This window comes from Ornithodoros turicata, chromosome 10 (genome assembly GCF_037126465.1).
Source record: "Ornithodoros turicata isolate Travis chromosome 10, ASM3712646v1, whole genome shotgun sequence".
Lineage (NCBI taxonomy): Eukaryota > Metazoa > Arthropoda > Arachnida > Ixodida > Argasidae > Ornithodoros > Ornithodoros turicata.
Window position 1 is genome coordinate 30,901,748 of NC_088210.1, and position 23,423 is coordinate 30,925,170.

A 23,423-nucleotide genomic window follows, 5' to 3' on the forward strand; every position below is an offset into this window, starting at 1 on the left:
TGTCGTATCTGACTGGTGCGCTGTGACATCAAGAACCCATCAGGGTCTGCCAGGGCAGAACAATCCAGTTCTAACACGTGCAGATATATATACCTCCGATTGTCATGTTTCCACGGTGATGGTTGTGCTCGTCACAGGGGCAACGTCACGACTAACGCCCTGGAGGAAATGTGCGTCCTGGGCCGACTTCTAAGGGAACTGTGCCGACATATATGTTTGATAGCGTATGAGGAAAACCCAGTAAAACCCACAGACAGCTAGCACAGCCGGCACCAGGATTCGAACCCGGGTACCTCCCGTCTCGACGTGACCAGCACGCAACCACTACAAAGCACACTTCACGGTTTTGTAGCTAGCGCAGCTCATCGCTGACATATGGCTACCAATCACGTGACCTCCAGCACTTGGAGTAGCGAAATTGCAAAATTCCCATATCGGACCCCCCTCCTGGGAACAAGGCTAACCGGAAGTCGCGCGTCGCTAGTAATAAATTGCGCTGTAATGTGCAAACGACTGATTCCTTATGCGAATAGAAGATGTCTCGCAAACGTGTATTTGAAATGCACCAGTCTGTTGTTAAATAAATGCAATTCATGCGTTTGTTTTGTTCTCGCAACGCAGGCTTTTTTTTTTTTTTTCGCCTGTAGATGGGCTTTCTGGCAAGTGCAGTGACGCATGCGAGTGAAGCTTATCCTTGACGTGGAACCATATGGCATAAATAGCTCGCTTTTCTGTTCCCTTTCCTTTAGGGTGCTCGTTCTCTAACGAAAATTAAAGGAACTGCTTTCACGCATATTTGCGGGGATCCTAAGGGTAACTCCAATAAAGAAACTTTGGCAAAGGCAACACCAAAATAAAACACGGACGCTATCGCTGTTTTATTTTTGTGCGGCTTTGCCCAGGATCTTGGCTCAACACTCTATGCCTTCTGAAGAAACTTTGAGAAGATTATTCTCAAAGAAATCGTATTAGTAGAGAGCTCCGCCAGCACTCACCGTATCATTGATTGATACCATAGCAGATGTTAGAAAGTCGGGGAAACAAGAAAACAGAACAGTTGAAGGCCTTTACTTAGCAGACGACAGTCGTGGTTTGACTCGTGTTGGCTAACCGCGGTTGCTGCGGCTTTTCCCCTTTTGGAGGAGGCGGTAGCTTGCGCCACCTAGCCTCAATTAGACGGTTCTACGATTTTCTTATCAGTTCTTTGCATCTCGTACTGCTTCAGTGCTAGCTTTGTCTATATCGTTTCAAAGACCCAGTGCTTCCCATAGGGTAATGGGCCCTTTTCACACTCGCGTTGCAGACACCTATCCTCCTAGCGACTGTTCAGCGAAGCACAATCGGCGCGCCCGCACGCGCCAAAGCACAGCCGGCCAGCATGAGCGCAGAAAAGTTTATGGGCGCTCTACGAAAAAAAAAAAAAGTTCAGCAGTCGCATGGCATCCACGGGTTCCGCGCGCGCAGGAAGTTCGTTTATGGGCCCCTGAGAGGATCTGCACGCGGAAAGTGGACGGTTGCCATGTTGTGCGACCTTCAAATTCATTCATTTAATTATTTGCCATCAGGGCCATGAGGAAATACAGAGGCGAGTGGTTAACATATAATGATAAAATGTTAAAATGAGCCGCACATAGAAAGTCCACACGAAGAAATTGCACAGTGTTAAAAAAAAGCAAAAAAAAAATGAAAATGAAACATTTGAGTCGATTAGCGCAAACGATGACAGCACAAGTGAGCAACATGGAGATCGAGAAATGACTATGCAGCGGAGTGGTCGCATAAACATTTCTTGAATTGCTTGGCACCGGGAAGGCGAGGTTCCACTCCATGCAGCGATGTACGAGACAGAAACGAATCGTGATATGACCTTGTTTAGCATGAGGGAATGCATGACTTTCTGCGGGTGATCGGATGGATGAACGATTCTCCAGGGTAATTGGAGGGTTTTAGTACATCGTACGCTATTTCCTTCGCGCACGTAAGGGGTAGAGTTCATGGTTCTGCGCACGCCCATAACAGAAAGAGAGCTTCGCGCAGCGCGCCGACCCACCAACGCTATCACTTACGTATAACGCGAAGGGGACAGCGTACGACGTACTAAAACTGTCTATGATTACGATGATACATTTTGTGAAGCAGAGACGAGTTATAGACCTCTACCCGAGAAACACAAGAAAATGACGTCAAGTTTTTCTTCACACCAAACAGCACAGCGCGTTATCCTCCTTAGCATTACATCATAACTCGCTATACATTTGCAAGTGTCTACGCGCAATTTAAAATTATCTCTACATTTTCCCAGTGTTGTACCCGCTACCCAGAAAAGGTGCCGCAATGCCGATACGCGCTACCTGAGCAAAAAGTAACGAAATCCCGATATCGTTACACGTACCTAAAAGTAGCGGAATGCCGTTACCGTTACCCGTAAAAAGTAACGCGATACTCCATGCGCTACTTGTTAGAAAAGAAACAAACAAACAGTATCGTTGATGACGTACTTCAAACGTCATAAAATAATAAAATAAAATATCTCAAAATAATAAATCGGCGTCCAATGTAGGTTACACGTAGGTTGCCTGAAGGCTAAAATTTTGAAAACCGTTTTTTTTTTACAGATTTACTAAAGCCTAGTCGGTATCCTGCATATCTTTTTCTCTTCCTCTAAAGCAAATAAAGCACAAAGCAAGTCTACCGATAAAAGGCTCAGCAGCTTTGTCACAAAAGGAACTCGGATTGCCCGTAACGAGAAGTTAGTAAACATACCATGGTGTGCTTTTCAAATTGGACGTTGACTTCCTTGACGCACAGATAAAGCTTTCCCACCGAGGCGCATAGTAGACATCTGAACACCACGCTACTGCAGCGGACAAGAAATGGCTACTGTCAAGCACCTGAGCGTACGTGGTGCAATGTCATGTGGAATGTCATGACTCATAGCTAGCGAGGGCGGCTCCAGAATGGAGTGACGTCAGTTTGCAGACAACTCCGACAACGCACCAAATCTTCAAGAAGGTTCATCCCAAATAGGGAACACGTGGAGGACACATCCTCTTTGTAAGATAACAGCCTCTGTGCCCTCCTTTCGGCTATTTGCCCGGTCTTCCCAGAATGAGTTGTGATATCGGGCAGCTTGATCGAAGGCTGGCAGAGCGGAGGTTTGATGATAGGTCGAAGTCGAGTTGTCGCGAACCCCAGCTCGGAAAGTAGCGGTAGCGCTCAAAGATTGCGCTACCGCAAATTTGTAGCGGAAGTACTTCTTTCGTTACCAGTTTAAAAAAAGTAGCGCGATCTCTACTCCGCTACCGAAAAAAGTAACGGATACGGTAGCGCCGTTACTAGTAGCGGCGCTATGTACAACACTGCATTTTCCACGTTTTTCGACGATTGGTGTCGCATTACTCCTCGTTGCACCAACATAGGGAGACCGCTGATTTTTTTCCCTCTTTATGTTCCCTGTAAGCTTCATTTGAGGTTTCACTTATATCTTACTTGCCGAATGCCCACTTTCCAATTATCTTATCCTATACAGTGCCTTTTCATCTTACTTTCGTCGTCTGAAGTTGAATACTTACCAGACAAACGCCCACTTCTTCTACTTCTCCACGAAAACTGCATGTTTTATATGCGATGTCCGAACGTTTGGCTACCACTGTTTTCGTTCTGAACATCCCTGTCCTTGCTCCAAACAACAACGCTCTTTCTTCTTATCGTAAATTCCGTTTGCGTGCGCTTTGGCAGCGCCATCCGCGAATGAATGTGGAAGTCTGGAATTTGGAATGACTCCCTTTGGAAGTCTGCCCTGTATCAAAAGGGATTAGGTACTCTACTCTACTTGACGGAAAAGCGGTTAATATAAACATTATAAAATATATTTGAAAAAATCCTTTGATGGTGTGCTCCGGAAACAGCTCTTTGGATACCTGTTCGTACCAGGCAAACGGAAATGTAGGTATTGTTCGCGTAACGCACACAAAATCGAGAAGCTTCGTTGCTGTTATGTATCTATAGTTTGCTGCAACGATCAAATCGTATTATCCGGGATATGCACTTCGTTCGAGTGTGATGAGAGAACATTCAGCATATCGATAGCAACTGTCATGGCACGCACATAAAGGGGGAGATCAATCACTTTCTGAATCCGGTAACTCCCCTCTTCTAACTGTCTTTGGCAGCCAAACCAACAATAAATAAATAATATATAAAGTTACTTCTATAAGAGCACGCACTGCCATTCGGGAAGCACATAGTTCAATGAATGGGTACGGGACCCTTATCCGTCTGCTGTTGTACCTTCTGAATCAGTTTACATTTGCCGAGAGCCGGGTAAAGATATCGCGTTTGTACGGAGTAAATTATTATTATTATTATTATTATATTGTATGAAATCACCTGCCAATACTTTTAATATATATATTAAATTTATATAATAATAATAATATATTATTATTAATATACAAATTTCAGGCGTAAATGTCTTTTTTTCTATGGCGCACACCTTTGTGGTGTAGCTTTATTTGTTTATTTATTCAAGACGGATTGTCGTGGGAGGCACGGCTAAAGGCACACCGGGTGCCTGACGAGGCCGTGACACCCTACCGGAGGCAAGCACATACTTGTAACTCACCATACACTGAATGGTGTGAAAGCGCACCTTCAATAGGCACGTTCAACCCGTTTAAACTACTGTTTCAGAAGGATGTTTTCCTCACAAGAAACCCATTTTCAACACTGTCACTACACCTTTCAGTCGACCCCGTACAATAATTAAAAAAAAATAAAAAAAATAAAAAAAATAAAAAAAGCTACAAGAACACCTCTTTTGCGCGCTGAAAGCCACATAAAAATAGGTCGTATAAAAACACTGCGCAACTGTGCAGTTGTAACTGAGTGTAATAGTCACGGAGCATTAAAATAATAGTGGTAGACATCCGATGGCTGTTATTATACTTGATGTGTTAGGTTAGGCTATAACTGCGCGACAAGCACAGTAACCTTCATACGGCTTTCAGCAACCAGTTCAATCAGCGTTGAAATGAACTGCTTTCAATGCTTGCCCGGGATGATGGAGCACCAGTTTCAAATACGAAGGTGCTTTCCGCTCGGCTGCTGCCGCCAGCGAAGCAAATTCAGGACACGCGCGTTTGCGTGATGCTTATATAGCGCTTTTTACGAGCCAAGTGGAATGCTTGAAAGCACACTTGAAGAAAGCGATTAAAAGATTGAAGGTTCACGTCCTTCATATTATGCATTCAGAGTGGAACACAGTCTTGGGGCGGGCGAAGTAGCTCGTATATAGTAGAAGGTTAATCCGAAAGTGTTTTATTTTGTTTCTGAGGCTTTTTTTTTTCCCCACCGCTCTGTTCTCTCAATGTTTGTCACATGTCCGCGCTGTACGCATGCTGCTGGCTTTTAGTCTCTGTATCGCATAGCCGGCGCCTAGACTTCCTTACCCGAGACCACCTACGGGGCCCCCTTATACTTGGCGCAATGGATAGTGTCAACATCCATGAGCAAGTCAGGAGGAAAACTGCCTCCTTTCTTTGTCTTCTTTAAACAAATCGCGGAAGTGTATTCGGTTCTTGCTTCAGTATTTCTTCTGGGCATGCCTGTCATCAGTGTAATGCAGGGAAACGATTAGTGCAGGCTCCCAATAAATACGACGCACGAAAAAATAAAAAAATAAAAAAAAATAAAGCAGAGCAATCGAAGGCGTTCTGCTTAAATGATGCGTCGTTGAATGTCCCATCCTCATCATTGGCCATTTGCCGAGTAATCTTCTTGTCGCCAACGAGCCCCCCTCTTAATTAAAGCATCATGGAGTCATCAATTAATGGCGTCCATCGACGAGAACTAATTAAAGTGGGTCATAAGTAAGAGATATTGTCGCCCGAAACTACACCAGCTTCCTTGGTGGCCGTACCTCGACTGTCTTCTTTTTATATAGCGTGAGGGCCTAGTGCCAGGACTGTGCATTTGCTTTCCCACTCTCCCTAAGGGTTGGGAGAGGGCATCAAATGGGAGTTTGATAACCTGTTCCGCGGAGGGTAATAATTAAAGGGTCCGCACGAAATAGACGGCACGGCAACGATATAGGAGAGCGTAATGTAAATATGCGGTAAGTTTAATGATGCCCGTATATGAAAAATACGTGCGCGGCAAGAGCATGAAAGAACGAGTACTACGAGAAGACAAAGTGCACTGAGGAAAGATTACTACACAGTGGAGAGGAGGAGAGTGGTGGAGGGCCGAGGACACCATCGAGCAGCGAGTGCATATACTTGCCCAAGACGCTTTCCAAATCAAACGTCATCGCATCAGCATTATTTTTGTCCCCCATATCATATCAGCCTTCGGAATGGTTTCTATAATGCACTAGTTTTATTAGCAGTGACGTGTCCACAACCTTGGGATGCGGGGGTGGGGCAGCTTTGGAGAGCATGTGCCAACGGCAGAGTGCGAGACGCGTCGCGTTGCGAACGCATGCTCCTGTCGCTCCCGGTGAGCGGTGTGTTGCCGTCGTCGTCACGATGCCAGGAGTTGCTGCCGTAGCGGTGAGCGCTTCGCTCTGCGCGCTCGTGGCTGTGGTTGTCGCGGGTAAGTTTTGACTCTTTCGTTTGTTGTCGGTTGCTCGTCTCTGCTGCTGAGCCCCTTTCAAAATAAGGGTCGAAGTCCTATATGATATCCAGAAAGGGCAAGAGAGCTTTGAGGGCAAAGCATTGGTGGGCTGGTTGTGGCCAGGGACCAAGCAATTTTGTGAGAGAGAAAGTATTGTTTGTTATCGAATGTTACGGGTTTTCTTGTTTGCCTCCTTGGAGCGTTCTGTTTGTGTCGTGCTACACTCCGAGAAAAAAAAAGAGAGAGAGAGAGAGAGAGTAATTTTAGTCCTCTCTGGGCTTAAACGCATTGTTACAAAAATTGCTCCCTTTCGGGACTAAATGAATGTCACAGAGTGGGGACATGCATTTCACGCGCTCTGTTCTAATAGTCCTATGTAGAAAATTTATGTATTGCTCGCGACACGTTTTTTCTGAAATTAGCACCCCGTGGTTTATCCCATCTAAAATCTGCAGGTGTTGCAAGATCATTTATTTCGGGTGATAAACACGTGCAGCACACTGTCCGCAACAGTGGCATAATATTTTCGAGGGCAACCCATATGGACTGCGGAAGTATTGGCAGGCAATCTCAAACAAGCGTGTCGCAAACAGTACATGAATGAAAATATTTTTAGTTAAACCGTCAACGGTGATATGTCGAGTGATAGAAAATAGTATGACGTGCATGAGCACAATTTGCCAAGAAAGAAACGCTAACTATTTCTTACTCCGCGAATGGGGAAAAATTGCTAAGTTAGCTGAGTTATATAGCCTTATTCAATCAAAATCACGAAGAGCACATTTTTACGTAGAAGTGCTGCATTTAGGGGAGCATTTGCGAAATTCATTGACCATTTGCAGTTTAACCTTTCGCTTTCTCTTTTTTAAAGTTTTTGCTTTTTTTATAGTAAACATATATCCCCCCCCCCCCCCTACGGGGAGTAAATTTCGGGGTCAGGGCACTAAAATGGTAATTGCAAACAAGGGGGACTAGAAGCTGCAATTACTCCCCACTTCACTGCTTTTTATTTTTATTTTCTTTCTTACAGTGTAGCTATGGAAGGGTTGTAGAGCGCGTTTCGGTTTCGGTTTTTGCTTTGCGCTTTTTTTTTTTTTCTCGCACCGTAAGCAGGCAGACGACTCGGAAATAAACCGCCACTAACCAATCAACCATAATGGCAATTGATGTTCTGAGGCTGGAACACATAGAAGGGACAAATACATACAAAGCCTCAAGTGCCTAAGAAATTACCTAATGATGAAAGAAGGGAGGAAGGCTAACTTTTTCAGTGGCTTCCTTCATTCAGAATCAACCGTAAGCATGCGCGATGTATCTGGTGTAGATTCCCTCTTCGAACCGATTTGAGTCACCAGCAAGAAAACGTATCCTTTGGTTTCAGGTTGGGTTGAACGGGTGAGTGTTCTCTTGCTTCGATAAAATAAATGAAAGTAACGAAAATGGTAGTTTTATATTATCAAAATAACAGAAATCAATGTTCACATATAAATCTGAATGTCATACCCCCATCAGCCCCATCTCATCATCGTATCTCTACTTGTGTGTGTGTGTGTGTGTGTGTGTGTGTGTGTGTGAATGTCATACAAAACACAGAAGCACGAACTCACGCGCATAAGTCGGTTTCATCATCATCATCAGCAGCAGCAGCATTCCAGGAGTTTTCCCACCTATGTACATCTTGTGGAGTTGCTGGACAAAATCTCCAGTTTATTTTTTCTTTAGATCAATCAATCAATCAGTTAGTTTTCTGAACGTTCGGAGGAAAATATAGAAAGTAAAAGGCGGGCTGGGGATGTTTTGTTCGCGCTTCGAGGTTAGGCTCAGGTTGTTGGTATACGTCTCGAGTTGCGCGAAGGTGAAGATGGTATACGATAATGAGCAGGGTGATGATTATTAGGTCGACGAAAGTGAAAAGCAAAACAAAACACGAAAGCACGTTTTTTGACCAATGGCAGGGACCATTGATGACTTCCACGTAAAGTCACGCAAAGACTTGGGCATGGTTGACGTGCACTGGGAGACGGAGAGCGAAGAGCGGATGAGACAAAGCGCAACCACTGAAACTTGTGTAATGAAAAGTAGGTCACGTTCAGAACGAAACCTTTGCTCAGTCACATATATACATTAGGTATGCCTGTACGTTTGGATGTTATCGTAACGCTGCCCCTCCACAACGATGCGCTATAGACCTTTTGACATTGTGAAGGTGTTAGGTGTCTGGCCCTCCAACAAGAGGGATGCAGCTTTGGCTGCACTTGTGAATTTTATTGCACAGCCTGTTCTTTGGAAATCTGTTTATTAGGTTTTGTGCATTGTCGTTGTGTGAGGCTATGTTGTGATTGTTGCCGTTGTAGCGTATATCTTTGCGTTGCTCACATGTTAGGCACACTTCACTACGTGACGCCATAGCAATGCGGCGGCGCTGCTATCCTGTTTGGTGGACAAAAATCGCGCTATCATCGAGTCACTGGTTAGTCAGTCGTTTTCAGTTTCAGTCGTTACTAAATGCATGCGGCATAGTGGTGTTGCTATTAGATGTGCTATGCGGAACAGAAAGGTGAAATACGCCGTGCACATCACGTGGTTTCCTACTCCCTTTTGCCCACCAGAGACGTCTATTCTATGCGCATGCGCAGATGCGCCGGCTTGTTTACAAGCATAAGTAGTGGGCGCGTGCGTTACGACGTTACGTCACTTTTTTTTTCTTCTTCTTCTTTTTGGAGTTGCTTTTCACTTATTTACTTTTACTTTACTTATCACGATTCGCTAGCGTTCTACAATACCAGGCTCATAGTTTGCACAGAGGTATCCCGTCCGGAGTATCCCCGACAAAAACCCGACACTATACTGTTCTGCCCCAGTTAACCTACGGAATGCTACGGGGGTTGGACGACGTGTGGACAGCGCGAAGAGGAAATAGACGTTTCACAACAGGAAGCTATAAGAGACATAAGTAGGACGAGACACAGACGACGTTTCCGCTAAGTGTCAAAGTATATGGGAAAGCTACACAGCGGACCGTTTCAGAAACGGTGTGTATTGGCATTCCGCGAGACGAAAGGAACGCTAAGGACAGCCAGGTTGAGAAGTGGCGTGAAATCCCTTTTAAATGAGGTTGGAACGATGCCCGAGTCAAGAGTACGCCCCCCCAACGTGTGATTGATGTGTGTGTACTGATCACGGCCAAACACCAATGCCCCCGTATACAAAAGAACGTTCGGCGCAGAGAGGTTGCGGTTGTGGTAGACGACCGGCGTGCTACTTGGCAGAGAAGTGCCGTCAGACGAGGAAGGGGTCCCCAGTCGTATATGATACCGTATTGTATCGTTTGAAGAACTTGGCTGTCTGTCTGCCAGAGCGCGAGACAAGGTGGCCTAGAAAGAGAGAGAGAGAGAGAAGCGAAGAAGGTTAAAAAAGAAGTCAGATAAAGAGAGACCTTGCCTTGGAAAAGAAAAACAAGCATCTCATATACACACACACGGAACTGTCCCTCGCAGGGCAGTACAACGTTCAAGTGGCTGCAAAGTCAGATGGAGAAATCGTAATGGTTCAGGAAGAAACTAGCTGTGCTGCTGAATATGAATATTGGACGACGCTGTGTGACTGACAGCATACGTGGAAGTCGTAAAGTCAATGTTCCTTTCGAAGAAAATTGGGAAGGACCGACAATTCTGTATATTTATTTATCGAGTGTTCACCAACGGCCAAGGCCTTTATATATGAGGCCGATGCCTATGACATTTCTTATAACGTTTTTGTTGCTTTTCCGCGAGGCAAAAAAAAAGAAAGGAGTAATTTCGGTAGTTACGGGGACTACATACATTGCCACGACTATCTGCGTCAAAAGGGACTAATAGCTGCGGTAATTTAAGGTAAATTTAATGCTCAGGGGACTAAAATGCGGAGCGATTATTGCGATTTAGTGGATTATAGAAGCTGTAGTTTCTCCCAATTTGCTGTATTGGTTTCTCTTGAAGTGTACGTACGACGGCTGAATGAAAAGTATATAGTAAGTATAGGTTGTCTGGAAATATAAAATTTGTCCTTCAGTTATATACTTATACTGCTCATGGTGGGTTGTACGAATCAATCACGATCAATCGTTCACAAAAGGGTACCGCAGCTTTATACACGCTCTAAATGAATAAACAGAAAGAAAATGAGTAAACCGAGGAGCCATAGCAGCCTTTTAGTTCCCTATAGGTCCTGTCCATCGTTAAGAGGAACTCGTCATGCATCCCGAAACACAAACACGTATCGGACAACCATCCCGTCTGGACGCTGCATCAGCCTGCAGGCACTCCGAGCAAGAGATCGAGAACTCTCTGCGTTTTGCGTCAACACAGCCTCGCTCTTATTGGCAGTTTCCGCTACAGAAAACAGTTTTGCACGGATGGACCCACTCAGAACGCGGGATCTACGTGTGCTGCCGTCATGCCACAGGAACATGTTCGACTGAGTGCTCGCCACTGTCCCATCAAATACCATCGACTGCTGCGGAGCTTCAGTGGATTCTGGATTGGATTAGATTGGAAAAGAAAGAACAATATGGAGAGCTTAATCACGACCCAGTCAGAACTGGCTACTCCAAAACAGGATGGATGGATTCTGCTGGCGCTTCGTCACATTGCTTCGTCACCAACTGGCCTCTCGTGGGCGATATTCACTGACTCGCGAGTAAGCTTGCTAGGAATTCCTTCCTCCCGAACTGCAGTCTAACACCTATTGCCCACGACGTCGTGTGCGAATATCATGCTGCAGTTTCAAGAGGGCATGACATCGCTGTGCAGTGGATCCCAGCTCACGTAGGCATTCCCGGAAATAAAGCTGCGGATGCTATGGCTGTATAAGGACGCACCGGAAAAAGAGCAAGATCCCTGTATACCTCACGCGGTCTGACGCCATGAGAATGCTTCGTATACGTCACGACGCCTGCAGACGTACGTATATGGTTGGTTGACGCGGAGTCCAGCCTGCTACCCAGAGTCGACGACTCTCTCTTCCGATTGCACGCCGCATGCCACTGAATCATTGATGCACCGCCTTCGACTACGTCCCTTTCATCCGTACCCTATTGTTCAAGATGGGAAAGGTGAACTCGTCCAGCTACATCACGTGTGCCGAAATGAAGAACACTGAACAGATATTAATTAACTGCCCCAGATACAGTGCTCAACGCAACGACCTTAGAGCCGCCTTGAAAAGACTGGCCCACCGTTCTGTAGACATATAGTGAAGCTCCTCGGATAATCGTGAATTAGACATCGTGGGACAGCTGCTTTAATCACATCCCTTGTGGACATTGCAGCGCCTCTAACTTATTAGAGACACTATTATTATTATTTTTTATTGTTTTGGAGCAGCCGGCTCCTGTGTTTCGTACGAGCCACCACCTCCATATTTTTCTTTTCTAAATCTAATCTAATCTAATCTATAGTTCCCTAGATTGCAATTACACCCCAGATTAGTTCCCTTACCCTGATATTTACTCCCCATCTCTGAAAAATAGTCCCTAAACAACACATAAACATCCGTGCACTTAGTCACAAAGAGGACTAATGATCTAGTTCCCACAGGAGTTCAATTCCTAGAGTGCTCATTTCTTCCGTTCTACTGATTATACCTTACACTATAACCGATACCGTCATCGAATATTTCGAACTTTATATCATTTGTGCGATAAGCGGCACGGAATAGAAGAAATTGTGAAATCCACAGAGGAGATGAGACCTTCTTGTCTTGGTTACAGGTGGTCCGTGCAGAAGCAATGAATTCCGGTGCAACTCAGGGCATTGCATCGATGAACACAGGAGGTGTGACGGAAGGAGGGATTGTAATGATGGCGGTGACGAAGAAAATTGCCTCTCAGAAAATAGTAAGTGCTGGAGTATGATACATAAAATAACTAATCTTAACAAAGATATAATGAACAATCAAACCGAAAAGAATTAGAATGAATTCTACACCTCTTGGGTGTAGAATGTGTCTTGCATGTGGCAAACACCTATGTGGGGCAAGTTTCACACCAAGCAGAAGGGTGTTTCATACTCACACACTTCTAAATGGTGTCTGCTGCGGAGAACACAATTTCACGCCCATTTAAAACGCTGTCCAGATGAATGTTTTGCAAACACCTTTTCAACACTGTTTTTACGCCTTTCTGTTGAGCCTGCGAAATAAAAAAGGGTGTTTATTTACAAAAACACAATTTTTATACGTTGAAAGGTGTGCAGATATTACAGTGAGAAATCCTCCAATCGGCGGAGGAACACGTAAAAACGAGGCTTCACCATTCAGTATTCTATACTGCACTCTTAAAAATGAACTTCACCGCACAGCACGCTCCTAGCCAACCATCATCTCAAATGATATCGTTATCTGCCCTGATTTGTCGAAAACGGGAGGCGTACGCCTTTTTGTGACAATTATGAACAGCATAAGTGTCACAAAAAAGGCGTACGCCTCCCGTTTTCGACAAATCAGGGCAGATAACGATATCATTTGAGGAGATGGTTGGCTAGGAGCGTGCTATGCGGTGAAGTTCATTTTTAAGAGTGTGGATACTGCTACACTGTGCTCGTCTTGTTGCAGATAAACATTGTGGTGCAGGCATGTTCCGTTGTAATGACGGGAAATGCATATCATCGGACTATCGCTGTGACGGGGAAATCGACTGTCTCGATACCTCTGACGAATCACAGTGCGGTACGTGTCACTCAGTTCACTATCGTTTATTGTTTCATGCGGTAAGAACCGGCTAACACAACATCTTTCGTGTAGACATAACAGTCTTATACATTTGTATAGGTTGTAGTTACGCTTCATGCTGTTTATGCGGTCATAACGAGCGAGTCGTGTAGCCCAAGTGACAGTATATGGTAACGAGGCTAGTGCACACGACGTCACGCCCAGCATTTGGGCGCCTTTGAGCCACGTGACATGGGAAAAGATGAGGTTGCGTCACAGGCGGCTTACTGCGAACCGAATGAGGCGCAGCAGCTTGTGTTTTAACTTCCCCTCGCAATTACACGCATACCGCAACAACTCACGGCATGCCCTGTTTCCTGCCTTCCAATGTCACGTGACCAAACGTGACGTCACTGCACACGCCTGAGCAACCGTCTCCACACTTGTGGAGCCGTGATTTCCATATTATGCATTTTGATCAGTTCTTCCTCGGATAGTTATGGTCTCCAATGGATTTCTAATTCTTGAACGCAGAATGCGAGCGTCACGAATTCCGATGTCGCAGCGGCATGTGCATTGACGGCTGGCGGAAGTGCGACAAGAGAGCCGACTGTGACGATGCTTCCGATGAAGAACAGTGTGGTGAGCTTCCCGTTCTCTTCGTGGATACACGACAACGTGCAGGAACGGCTAAACAGTGCCGTTCACGCTACAGCGAAATGGCAGTGCACGCCATCAGCCGCACATATAAAAAAAATTGAGGGCGATATTAATGTAATTAATGCGATGACAATGCATTAGCATTAGGCGTTCGACTTGCTCCTCTTATGTTTCTTATATTTTTACTTTGACTAATATTTTGACTAGTAGAAGGTCCGGGATCCATTGGAGAACGTTGCAGTTTAAACTGCCACACGACATGAGACACAAACTGAGCCGCTCGCGAAGCTCTCGCAGAACGCACGAGACACTCCTGAAGACGTCCAGAGACGAGGTGCAACTGACGAGTGACGACGGCTCCAGCTCCAGCTGACGAGCTCCGCGCTTCCACGTGACGGAGAAGAGCGAATCATCTCGCGGAGCGCAGCCTGATTCGCTCTTTTCCGTCACGTGCCGCACTGTACGCGGACACCCCGCTACGACGCCGGCTTTTCTTCAGAATGGGGCTTCTAATGCTAACGCATTAATAATCGAATGGCGGCTGCTGAAGAAAAGGTATGATGCCATCATTCAGATGAAGTACGCAACTGGGCGTTGTTTAGCCATGTGTTGTGCCCGTCCCTCTACCCTTAATTGCCTCGTCCACTACAAGAGACAAAATAACAGCGTCTTGCGAACAAGAACGCTATATGACGGCGCGGTGCATGGGGTCATATCCAGGACCTCGTGCGGGGGGAACAAAGGACTTCTGCGCACTAGGTGATCGAGCGTTTGTTTCCACAGGTTTCTCTACTGCTCACAGTGTTTCAATAATTTGTCCGTAATACGTGTTTCCGTCTTTCAGGAATCTGCCAGGCTGGGCAATATAAGTGCGGCAACTCTCAATGCATCGATCCCTCGGGGCGCTGCGACGACAATGTTGACTGCAGAGACTTCTCTGATGAAGCTGGATGCGGTGAATCAGTTTCCTTTGCTTTAAACCGGTACACGCTATAGAGGGAGTACTAAAATATCGGTGCTTTTCAGATCCCTACGCAGAAATCAACGTGAAGGTTTACCCTGAACGTCAGACAGTCCGTCAAGGTACGACCAGTCGCGTAGTCTCCTGAAGCGCCCTGTTGATAGAACACGGTGGAACCTTTTAAGAATGCTGTCCTAAAAAGCTTTACACATCAACTTTTACGTGTTCGTGGCACGGCAAATTGCAATACTGCAGAGAGCACGTATAGTAATATGCTTATTCACGATACCCTTGTAAGTTGGCACATGCTTTGGGCACGGATACGGGTCCCGGATTTCCCACAAAAATTGTGATCTAATTTTGTCTTTTAATTTTGCGTTTTTGTCAATTCATAAGTACTTACCTTGTCCAAATCACTCGAACCTTGCGTAGCTGTATTATAATTTGAAACTGTCTCTTTGAGTGTAAGATGAGACGCAAAGGTGATACCTTGTCACTGCGTTGCACTTCTGCAGCTCAGCAAGTCGTGTTCCGCTGTCGAGATGAGGGCATGCTGAGATCTCGAGTCCGTTGGTCACGAGCTGACGACACTCCTCTGCCTCCCGGATCCACGGACGTTCGGGGCCGTCTGACCATGCACGACATTCAGCTTCACCACAGCGGGACGTACCTCTGCAAGGCGCTGGGAAACATAAGTGCGGCTACCATTGCACAGAAAGCCGCTTTTCTCACTGTACAGCCCCGTGAGTACCGGTCATCTGGTGCGCATGCGTTGCAATATGTTGCCCCGCTTAGAAATATAGGCGCACTAGGCGCTATTTTTTTTTGTCTCCATTTGTGTCACATAAATGTGAGAGGTAATTATTCGCATCGATGTGGACCCCCACTCCAAGTCCTACAGCCAAAGAGGTAATGAACGCGTAGAAAAGGGGCACGTCGTATGCCGAAGCCGAAGCTCATCCGGCTGTGAGAGATGTCTCCGCCAGTGGGGCAGCGCGGGAGGGGTCACGTGCTTTACGACTACCAATGGGAATGGCTGCAGCTCTTCGTCCTCTGACGCGAGAGCTTGACGCGCGCGTGGGCTCATTGATGTATATGTCTCGCAAAGTACGACAAGTTGAAAAATAATTAGATTTTCCTCACTACTTTTGCGTAATATAATGAAACGCGTATATGAATTTGTCACAACCCCTTTAATGCTGCTTGCGGAGCCATCTGTCGGACAGACTGCGAGACGGTGTCAGTACAGCGTACGTTGGTTTGGTTTCAGTTCACTTCATCTGTGCGCTACAGGTGGCGACATGAGTTAAGGCGGAAACGAAATGGCGCCGAAATCACTTTAGTGGTACATCGGCAACAAACCTGCCGGGAATGCTGATTTCGTCGTTCAGATTCGTCTGCTCAGATCATGCGGCAGGTTTTCCTTGCCGTGGGAAATGGAAGGGTGCTGCGTGTGACCCCCACCAACGTTTCAGATCAGTGCCGGTACCAACCGCTGTATGTGCTGTGCACAGGTTTCGACAAAAGTTTATGGAACACGCGAGCAGTGTATTTTCTCCTCAGTGTGACACCCTGGCGGCAAGCGGAAACGGGCTTGTTCACTCGTTCAGAGGGGTGGAAGAGTGCGCCGGCAGCGACACCAATTCAAGCCTCGTTTCGAGCACATTCGAGCGACACCGAAACTATCGGTGTATCGCTCGGTGAAAACGGTGTGTCGGTCCCAGCGCACTCGCTCACCCTTCTGGACGAGTAAACGAGCCCGTTTCCGCTCGCAGGGAGGTTGTCGCACCGAGGAGAAAGCCCAAGCAGCACAACATGTTGGCCCAATATTGGAATAATATTGGCAATACCGGCCTAATATTGGTCCAATCTTGGATCAATATTGGACTAATACTGCACTAATATTGGACTACTGTTCGCAATACCGGCCCATTATTGGTCCAGTCTTGGACCAATATTGGGCCGACATTGCCAATATTGGTCCCATATTGGGCCAACATGTTGCGCTGCTTTGGAAAACACCGCTCGCATGTTCCGTCAAATTTTGTCGGGACATGTACAAACTGTTGAAACGCAGGGAAAGTCATTCCTTCAGCGCGCATGGAGCCCGAGAGACAGAGGGTGAAACAGGGTGAGGACGTCAAGATACGGTGCATAGCAAGTGGAACGCCTGCGCCTGTGATTACATTCAGCAAAGCGACAGGTGACCTCTCAGAACGACACATGGTAAGTGCGTTCGTTTGCAGAACGAAATGGAGTATGCTCTTTCGTGCACTGTGGATCTCGTTAGCGGTCCCTGATAGGGTCCTATTCTCCACTTTATCACCCTCTTCCATCGAACAATTATATCTCCAAGGAATGGTATGTCCTGCTCGTTAGGTACATGGTGACACTCTCGTCATAAGACATACCGTCCTCCAAGATCGTGGACAGTATGTATGCCAGGCAAAAAACAGGGAGGGAATGGCTCAAGCGACGGCGTTACTCCAAGTGGACAGTAAGTACAAAGAGCTGGGGCAAAAAGAAACTCAGGGAAAAAGGCTACCCCTAGAGACGGCGGATACCCGAGTAAGCTATAGGTATCGGCTAGATTAGATACAGACAACCCAAGCAGCACAACATCGTCTGCCGAATATTGGTCCAACATTGGCAATACCGGCCCAATATTGGGTCAAGATGTTGTGCTGCTTGAGAATTCAGGAAAACAACCCCCATCTTCAGGGGTAGTCTGTTAACAACGCTAACGTTATTTTCTGATGGTCCTCATAATAGTCTGTCTCGTTAGCGGTTTCTTGGCCATAGTACGTAGTTCGTAGTCCGGAGAGACTAACTGACGGAGGCGTCACAGAAGACTGACGTACAGTGGCATTCCTCCCAGATCCTCATCCCCCGCAGGAGTTCAGAAAAAAGGAGGCTGTAACAGCTTTCCTTGGCTCAAGCGTCCAACTGACTTGCCCTCTCGCTGGCGTCTCTTCTTGGACAATTGAATGGACAAAGGATTCGGGTCAGCTGTTGCCTCAGAAGGCGAGAGTGTCCAATGGGAAGCTCTGGTATCGTTTCTCCCGCTAGTGTTTACACCGAGGTTAACGCTTGCTCCACTTAGGATTCGAGACGTACAAGAAGAAGACTCTGGAAGGTACATCTGCGCTTCAAAGTCTGGAGTCTCAATGCGAGACTATGTTATCCTTCACGTGAAAGGTAGGTTCTGTCGTGATGATGATGATGATTATGATGATTTGAGGTTCTGTTGTACCCTAGCGAGATGGAACACTGAATTGTTGCGATTGTTCGCGAAAGTTCGCTCGGTAACGTAATTGAAATAAAGATGTCTGGCACGAACATTTGTTTCTATAGTCAACTCTCCTACGAGTCCTCTCGCTATCGATATCCATAGTGGACCTGCACCAAAAGGGAGGAGCTCGCGTGACGTTTCCGTGACGTTCCCGCCAGCATGGTCACGCGTCAGCGTTCCTTCTCTCACACCTCCTTCCTCACATAATCTCCACAGCCGGACTAAAGAACTTTTGCAGCAAGAACGTGTCATTTCCTTGAAAACAAGGAATATGCTGAGGTACCCACATAGACTCGGCAATGATTTTTTTACAAGACATTCAAGGCTAGAACAGTTCGAGCGAGAGGAGGTGACAAAGTGTTTTTGTGTGTCAGATTAATGAACCTTCTACATTGTGTTGTTATGAAGGCTACTGTCATGGCGCAAATTCCGCAGAGCGTTATAGCAAACCATCAATCGATCTTCACCCTTCCCTTTGTCACCTCCTCTCACTCGAACAATATAATTCTTGAATGTGCTGTAATAAATCATTGCTGGTTCCGAGTCGATGTGTACGGTTGTGTTAGATTGTTCCTCGTTCTGAAAGGAATCAGACCCGCGCCAAGTTCATTCCTGCTGGCTTGTAATTCTATTGTCACGGCCGAAACTAGCTTTCAGTTAGGGAAGGGAGAGAGGCGGGAGATAATGTCGATGGCGGTATCGAATATTTTCGACAGTGAACTGTCGATAAAGATTTCGAAAATGTCAGCTGTTGTCGATGCATCTGTAGCTTATTTTCTCCGACGCCAAAGCGCAGACACCTGCTGCGGGCGCATCTGTTATTCTGTCCCACCTTCCTGTCCTTTCCGAACCCTTTCCACGCCTTCTTCTACCCCGAGCACTCTCTCAGCCATGGACGGACCTACAGAGCTGCAGACTGTGGTTCGCCTTATAAAGCTAGCGCTTATAAAGTTAATTAAGTAATTAAGTCAATTAAACATAGGAAGACAAACACAAGCCTCACAACGCCCAGTTGCATACTTCAGTTGAATGATCCCAAGCAGCACATCTTGGACCAATATTGGCAATGTCGGCCCAGTATTGGACCCTGATCAATATTGGGCCAATATTGCAAATATTGGTCCAATATTGGGCCAAGATGTTGTGCTGCTTGGTCTGGCAGTTGAAGAAAAGGCACCAGCAGTGAGATTCGAACCCGCACCCTGCTGGTGCCTTTTTCTTCAGCTGCCAACGTTGAACCATACATTAGCCATGATCGAATGTGGTGATATTTCTTTCGCCCTACTCTACTTTACCCTTTAGATGTTCCAAGTCTAGAAGTGAACATTAAAGCTAGCAAAGGTTACGTCCATATGGGCGATACACTGGACCTACACTGCCTTCTGTCTGGCAATGTCAAAGCTCCAATGACGTGGACCAAGCTTCCAGGAGATGCTGACTTCCCCGACAACGTCCGTGTGAGAGGACCGACCCTGACCATAAATGGAGTCAGACAAGAGAATGGAGGAGTCTACCGGTGTTCTGCCGACGGTCCCACAGGAGTCATAATGGACAACTATGTTCTTACTATTCAAGGTACGGTTCAGTATCCGGGGACGTTTTTAAGATATAGTTCTTTTTTTTTGTTCGTGTGTGTGTGTGTGTGAGGGGGTGATGGACGTTACCCCGGATTCTCTTTGTTTTGATTCAGCGCTAGTGCTACTGGTTTAATTTCTTCTTCTAAATGAACCTCTTTCAAAGACTCAGTACGTAAAATATAGATGACGTCAGTGAACAGTGACGCGCCTACGCGAATTTTCGAAAGAACCCTCAAAATTTCATAGTTTCGGATGTTCCAAGAGCACTGTGACGTCACCATATATGAGCTCGGGAGCAACAGCGCGCGCGCACCTTCCCGGTCTCCGCTCGCCGTCCCACGTTGGAAGACTGCCAGCAGTTGTGGCGAGGATACGGAAATCGATCATGGAGGAGCAATGTTGCCAGACAGGTGGCAGATTGCGCACACAATGATGTCATACTTCTCAAAAGTAGAAATGAACTTCATCATGCTTCCACCTGACATAGAGAAATAATATTTTTTTTATAGATACAATACGAGACAGGCAAGCGTGAAAGTTTGTCCGCGACGCTTTCCTATATTGTATATGATGCAGGTACCCGTAAGGTTTCACCCAGCGAAGTGGAAACCCGCACGGCGCCTTACGGATCGACGGTCACCTTGGACTGTGTGACCAGAGTGAAGCTGGATGAACCAGTGACATATACGTGGTCTAAACAGAACGGAAACATTTCTGACGAAGCGGAGCCACGTCCAAATGCCCTCAAGATACACGACGTTAAGGCAACGGATGCTGGAACGTATATTTGCACGGCAAAGTCCGAGCACATAACCGTCGAGGTGCCAGTAGTCGTCGTTGTCACAGGTATATATATATATATACCACTGCTCTACGCATATCCGTTTCGTGACTCGTTAGTTGTCTTTCTTTCGTTTTAATTTCTTTCCGTCTCGTTTACTTTCCGTTAGGCCTAATTCCACGTTTCACTCAGGATCCCCTGTCGTACATGAAACTGCGTCCTGTCCCCAATCGCACTTGCACGGACTGCGAATTTGCGATAACATTCAAGCCTAAAAAGCGCAACGGTAAGCGTTGCCATAATATCGATAATATAGTATATTATTTTGTGATATATGTATGTTGGACTGCTATAGTGTCGGTGACACTGTTTCAGGGCTTCTTCTGTATAACGGTGGACGTCAGCCAAACGGTGTCACTGGGGACTTTATATTACTGGGGCTAAACAATGGCTACGTCGAGTTCAGGTACCAACAGCGACCGGATATGGGTCTCATTAGGAGCACCCAGACCATAGAGCTGGATACTTGGCATACAGCAAAGGTTGTCAAGAGATCTAGATATGGTAAGGAATACCATGCTCCACATCAGCACACACACGCATGCGCTGTTATGTCTAACGAAGGTACTTCCGCACGGGTATGCGTTGTATTTTCACAGTCGCCCTCAGTGTTGATCATCAACGACAGGTCATCAATGCATTCAGCGGAAAAGAAAATGGCTTGAATTGGACACAGGATATTTATGTTGGCAGTGTGCCAAACCTTGAACAAATTTATAAAGGCAGCGGGCACACGGAAGGCTTCGTCGGTAAGCATATACTTGTATATTTGAACTGTTGTCCTGATTATGTGGTGTCGAGGTCTTCTGAGGTGTAGAAAAATCTCCAATAGGCTGTGTAAGCGACATTAAGCTTGGACCGACCAGTGTGGACTTTAGACTGGAAGCTGAGATGGTTGGGACAACGCTGTGCGAAGGCTGCGCCGTAAATCCCTGTCTTCACGACGGCGTTTGCCAAGAAGCGTTGACGGGTTACTGGTGCATGTGTGCGCCGGGATTCTCGGGACAACACTGTGAAACGGTGGGAGAAACGTGCTACCCGGGTGTGTGTGGTCAAGGCCGATGCATCAACAGAGCTGGAGGGGGTTTCGACTGTTACTGCCCCTTTGGCCGCACTGGACACCGTTGCGAAAAGAGTAAGTACTATATAATTTTGATGCAACTAACGCAAACGGGCATTTTTCAGTGATCATTGAATTCAATGGTCATTGAACACGCGCGTGGCGCCACCAAGCGTGTAACGTGTCAACTTCGCAGAAAGCATTGGATCCAATGCTTCCTGAAAGGTTGACACGTTACACCCTAGATGGCGCCACGCACGAGTTCAATGACGATTGGTTTCAATGATCATTGAAGAGTGCACGTGTGGCAGAGGTATTACTAACTAACTAACCACTTACTAACTTTCCGTTATGGGTGTGACATGAAACATTGCAGCCATTGCCCGTGCACTGGAGACGAAGAGGGCATATATCCCTGTTGATTGTTTTGTTTTCTTCTATGTCAGTGCTTTTTTCACCGATTTCGGACAGGTGGTGGGAAGGCGGCGCTTTTTTATGGAGTCGGCGTAGGATGTTCTACTCTACGAAGCACGTCATTATATGGGAATCTTATACATCACTATATAAGGGTACTCTAATCGCAAGAGCCCCATTATATGGTCCCGCTTCAGATCATTATTGCCAGCTAGTATAAGCAGTTTCAAGTACACAGCTGACAGAATAGGAGGGTGCTTGGGATCAAAACACGCTTTACTGTCCGAAGAACCTTTAAAGAACGCTTTAACACCGAATTGTTCTCTTCCAGACATTCCGAGCGCCAGTCTGGATGCCAGCGAATGATGTCCTGTCGAGCGTACCTGAATTCCTTCTAATTCTGACTACCAGTTTTGTTCAGTGTGGCAAGTAATTCATTTGCACTTCTGGCGTCTCTTATCCACCATCATCCCAGTAAACCACATATGTCCTTTAGACATCCATAGGATGGTTCAGCTGGGACGTTGAGTATGTCCACTGGATATCCAGATATATCCAGATTACGCTGAAAAGAAGTACTGTAGATGATCGAAAGCTTGTCCAGATCACGTTGTTGGTACGTTGCAGAGATATCCCAGCTGGATGTTTCGCCCCTCTAATGGGCATATATCCGAAGCACATATGGATGTCCATCGGACGTTCTGTATGGCCACCACTGTACACTGTACATGCCATGCCCATTATGATTCAGGAAATATTTTTCATTTCACCTGAGCAGCAACACAAACTCACAGCGTTTCAGTCCCGGCTCTACGATCAATATGACGCGACAAATGAAAGTTTCCTTGTCTGTCACCTGACAGGTAATAAAGTCATCTATATGTGCGACGCTTCTCTTCTAGTGCACGTGTCCAACGCTGCTGGAGACAACGGTGCTATCTTTGGGACCAACCAGAACCAGTGATCACGCTTTGGAAGATCATGCAAATCTCAATCGATCCCTGTGTGCTAATGAGCCATCGTGCTTTCTGTGACATCAGCAAGGCAGGACTTGCGTTCCGTATTAGCATGTTAGGCAAATGTGAACATGAAGTTTGAAGAGCCGATCCTGGTCAGGGACGCGACAGCGCGGTGTACGGTTGCTGGAAGCCTCAATTAGCAGGGGCTGCTGCACGAGCCATCGATTTCAATTTTCAAGCTATAAATAAAGAAAAGAACACGTAAGATAGCACATCTTACAGCAGGTTTAGGAGATATAACACTTAGCGTTACAGAGATTATTTAAAACATTTGCCTAAGGTGCGTGGCAAGCACTC

The 23,423-nt window shown here is 46.3% G+C and overlaps 1 protein-coding gene across 2 annotated transcripts; it reads left to right on the top strand.

Moving 5' to 3' along the window:
• Window positions 1–6,157: 6,157 nt before the first annotated feature.
• On the top strand, window positions 6,158–23,333 carry LOC135369855 (basement membrane-specific heparan sulfate proteoglycan core protein-like). Of its 2 annotated transcripts, none has more exons than XM_064603428.1 (19): window positions 6,158–6,594; window positions 12,365–12,490; window positions 13,207–13,320; window positions 13,837–13,944; window positions 14,807–14,917; window positions 14,989–15,045; window positions 15,439–15,666; window positions 17,001–17,149; window positions 17,303–17,420; window positions 17,802–17,973; window positions 18,027–18,121; window positions 19,518–19,790; window positions 20,369–20,638; window positions 20,743–20,859; window positions 20,949–21,137; window positions 21,233–21,382; window positions 21,466–21,768; window positions 22,439–22,536; window positions 23,010–23,333. In XM_064603428.1, the coding sequence occupies exons 1-18, from the start codon at window positions 6,438–6,440 to the stop codon at window positions 22,471–22,473; spliced, it is 2,772 nt and encodes a 923-aa protein (XP_064459498.1). In that variant the 5' UTR covers window positions 6,158–6,437; the 3' UTR covers window positions 22,474–22,536; window positions 23,010–23,333. The 2 variants fall into 2 exon arrangements, with proteins under 2 accessions (XP_064459498.1, XP_064459497.1); XM_064603427.1 differs by having other exon boundaries at window positions 6,159–6,594; window positions 22,439–22,532.
• The last annotated feature ends 90 nt before the right edge of the window (window positions 23,334–23,423 follow it).

Bases quoted from the DNA above. Each gene is read 5' to 3' on its own strand.
- LOC135369855 (XM_064603428.1), top strand. From the start codon at position 6,438: ATGTGCCAACGGCAGAGTGCGAGACGCGTCGCGTTGCGAACGCATGCT. The intron at 13,945-14,806 runs GTGAGCTTCCCG...TCCGTCTTTCAG, and splicing joins TTCCGATGAAGAACAGTGTG to GAATCTGCCAGGCTGGGCAA. The intron at 20,860-20,948 runs GTAAGCGTTGCC...ACACTGTTTCAG, and splicing joins CAAGCCTAAAAAGCGCAACG to GGCTTCTTCTGTATAACGGT.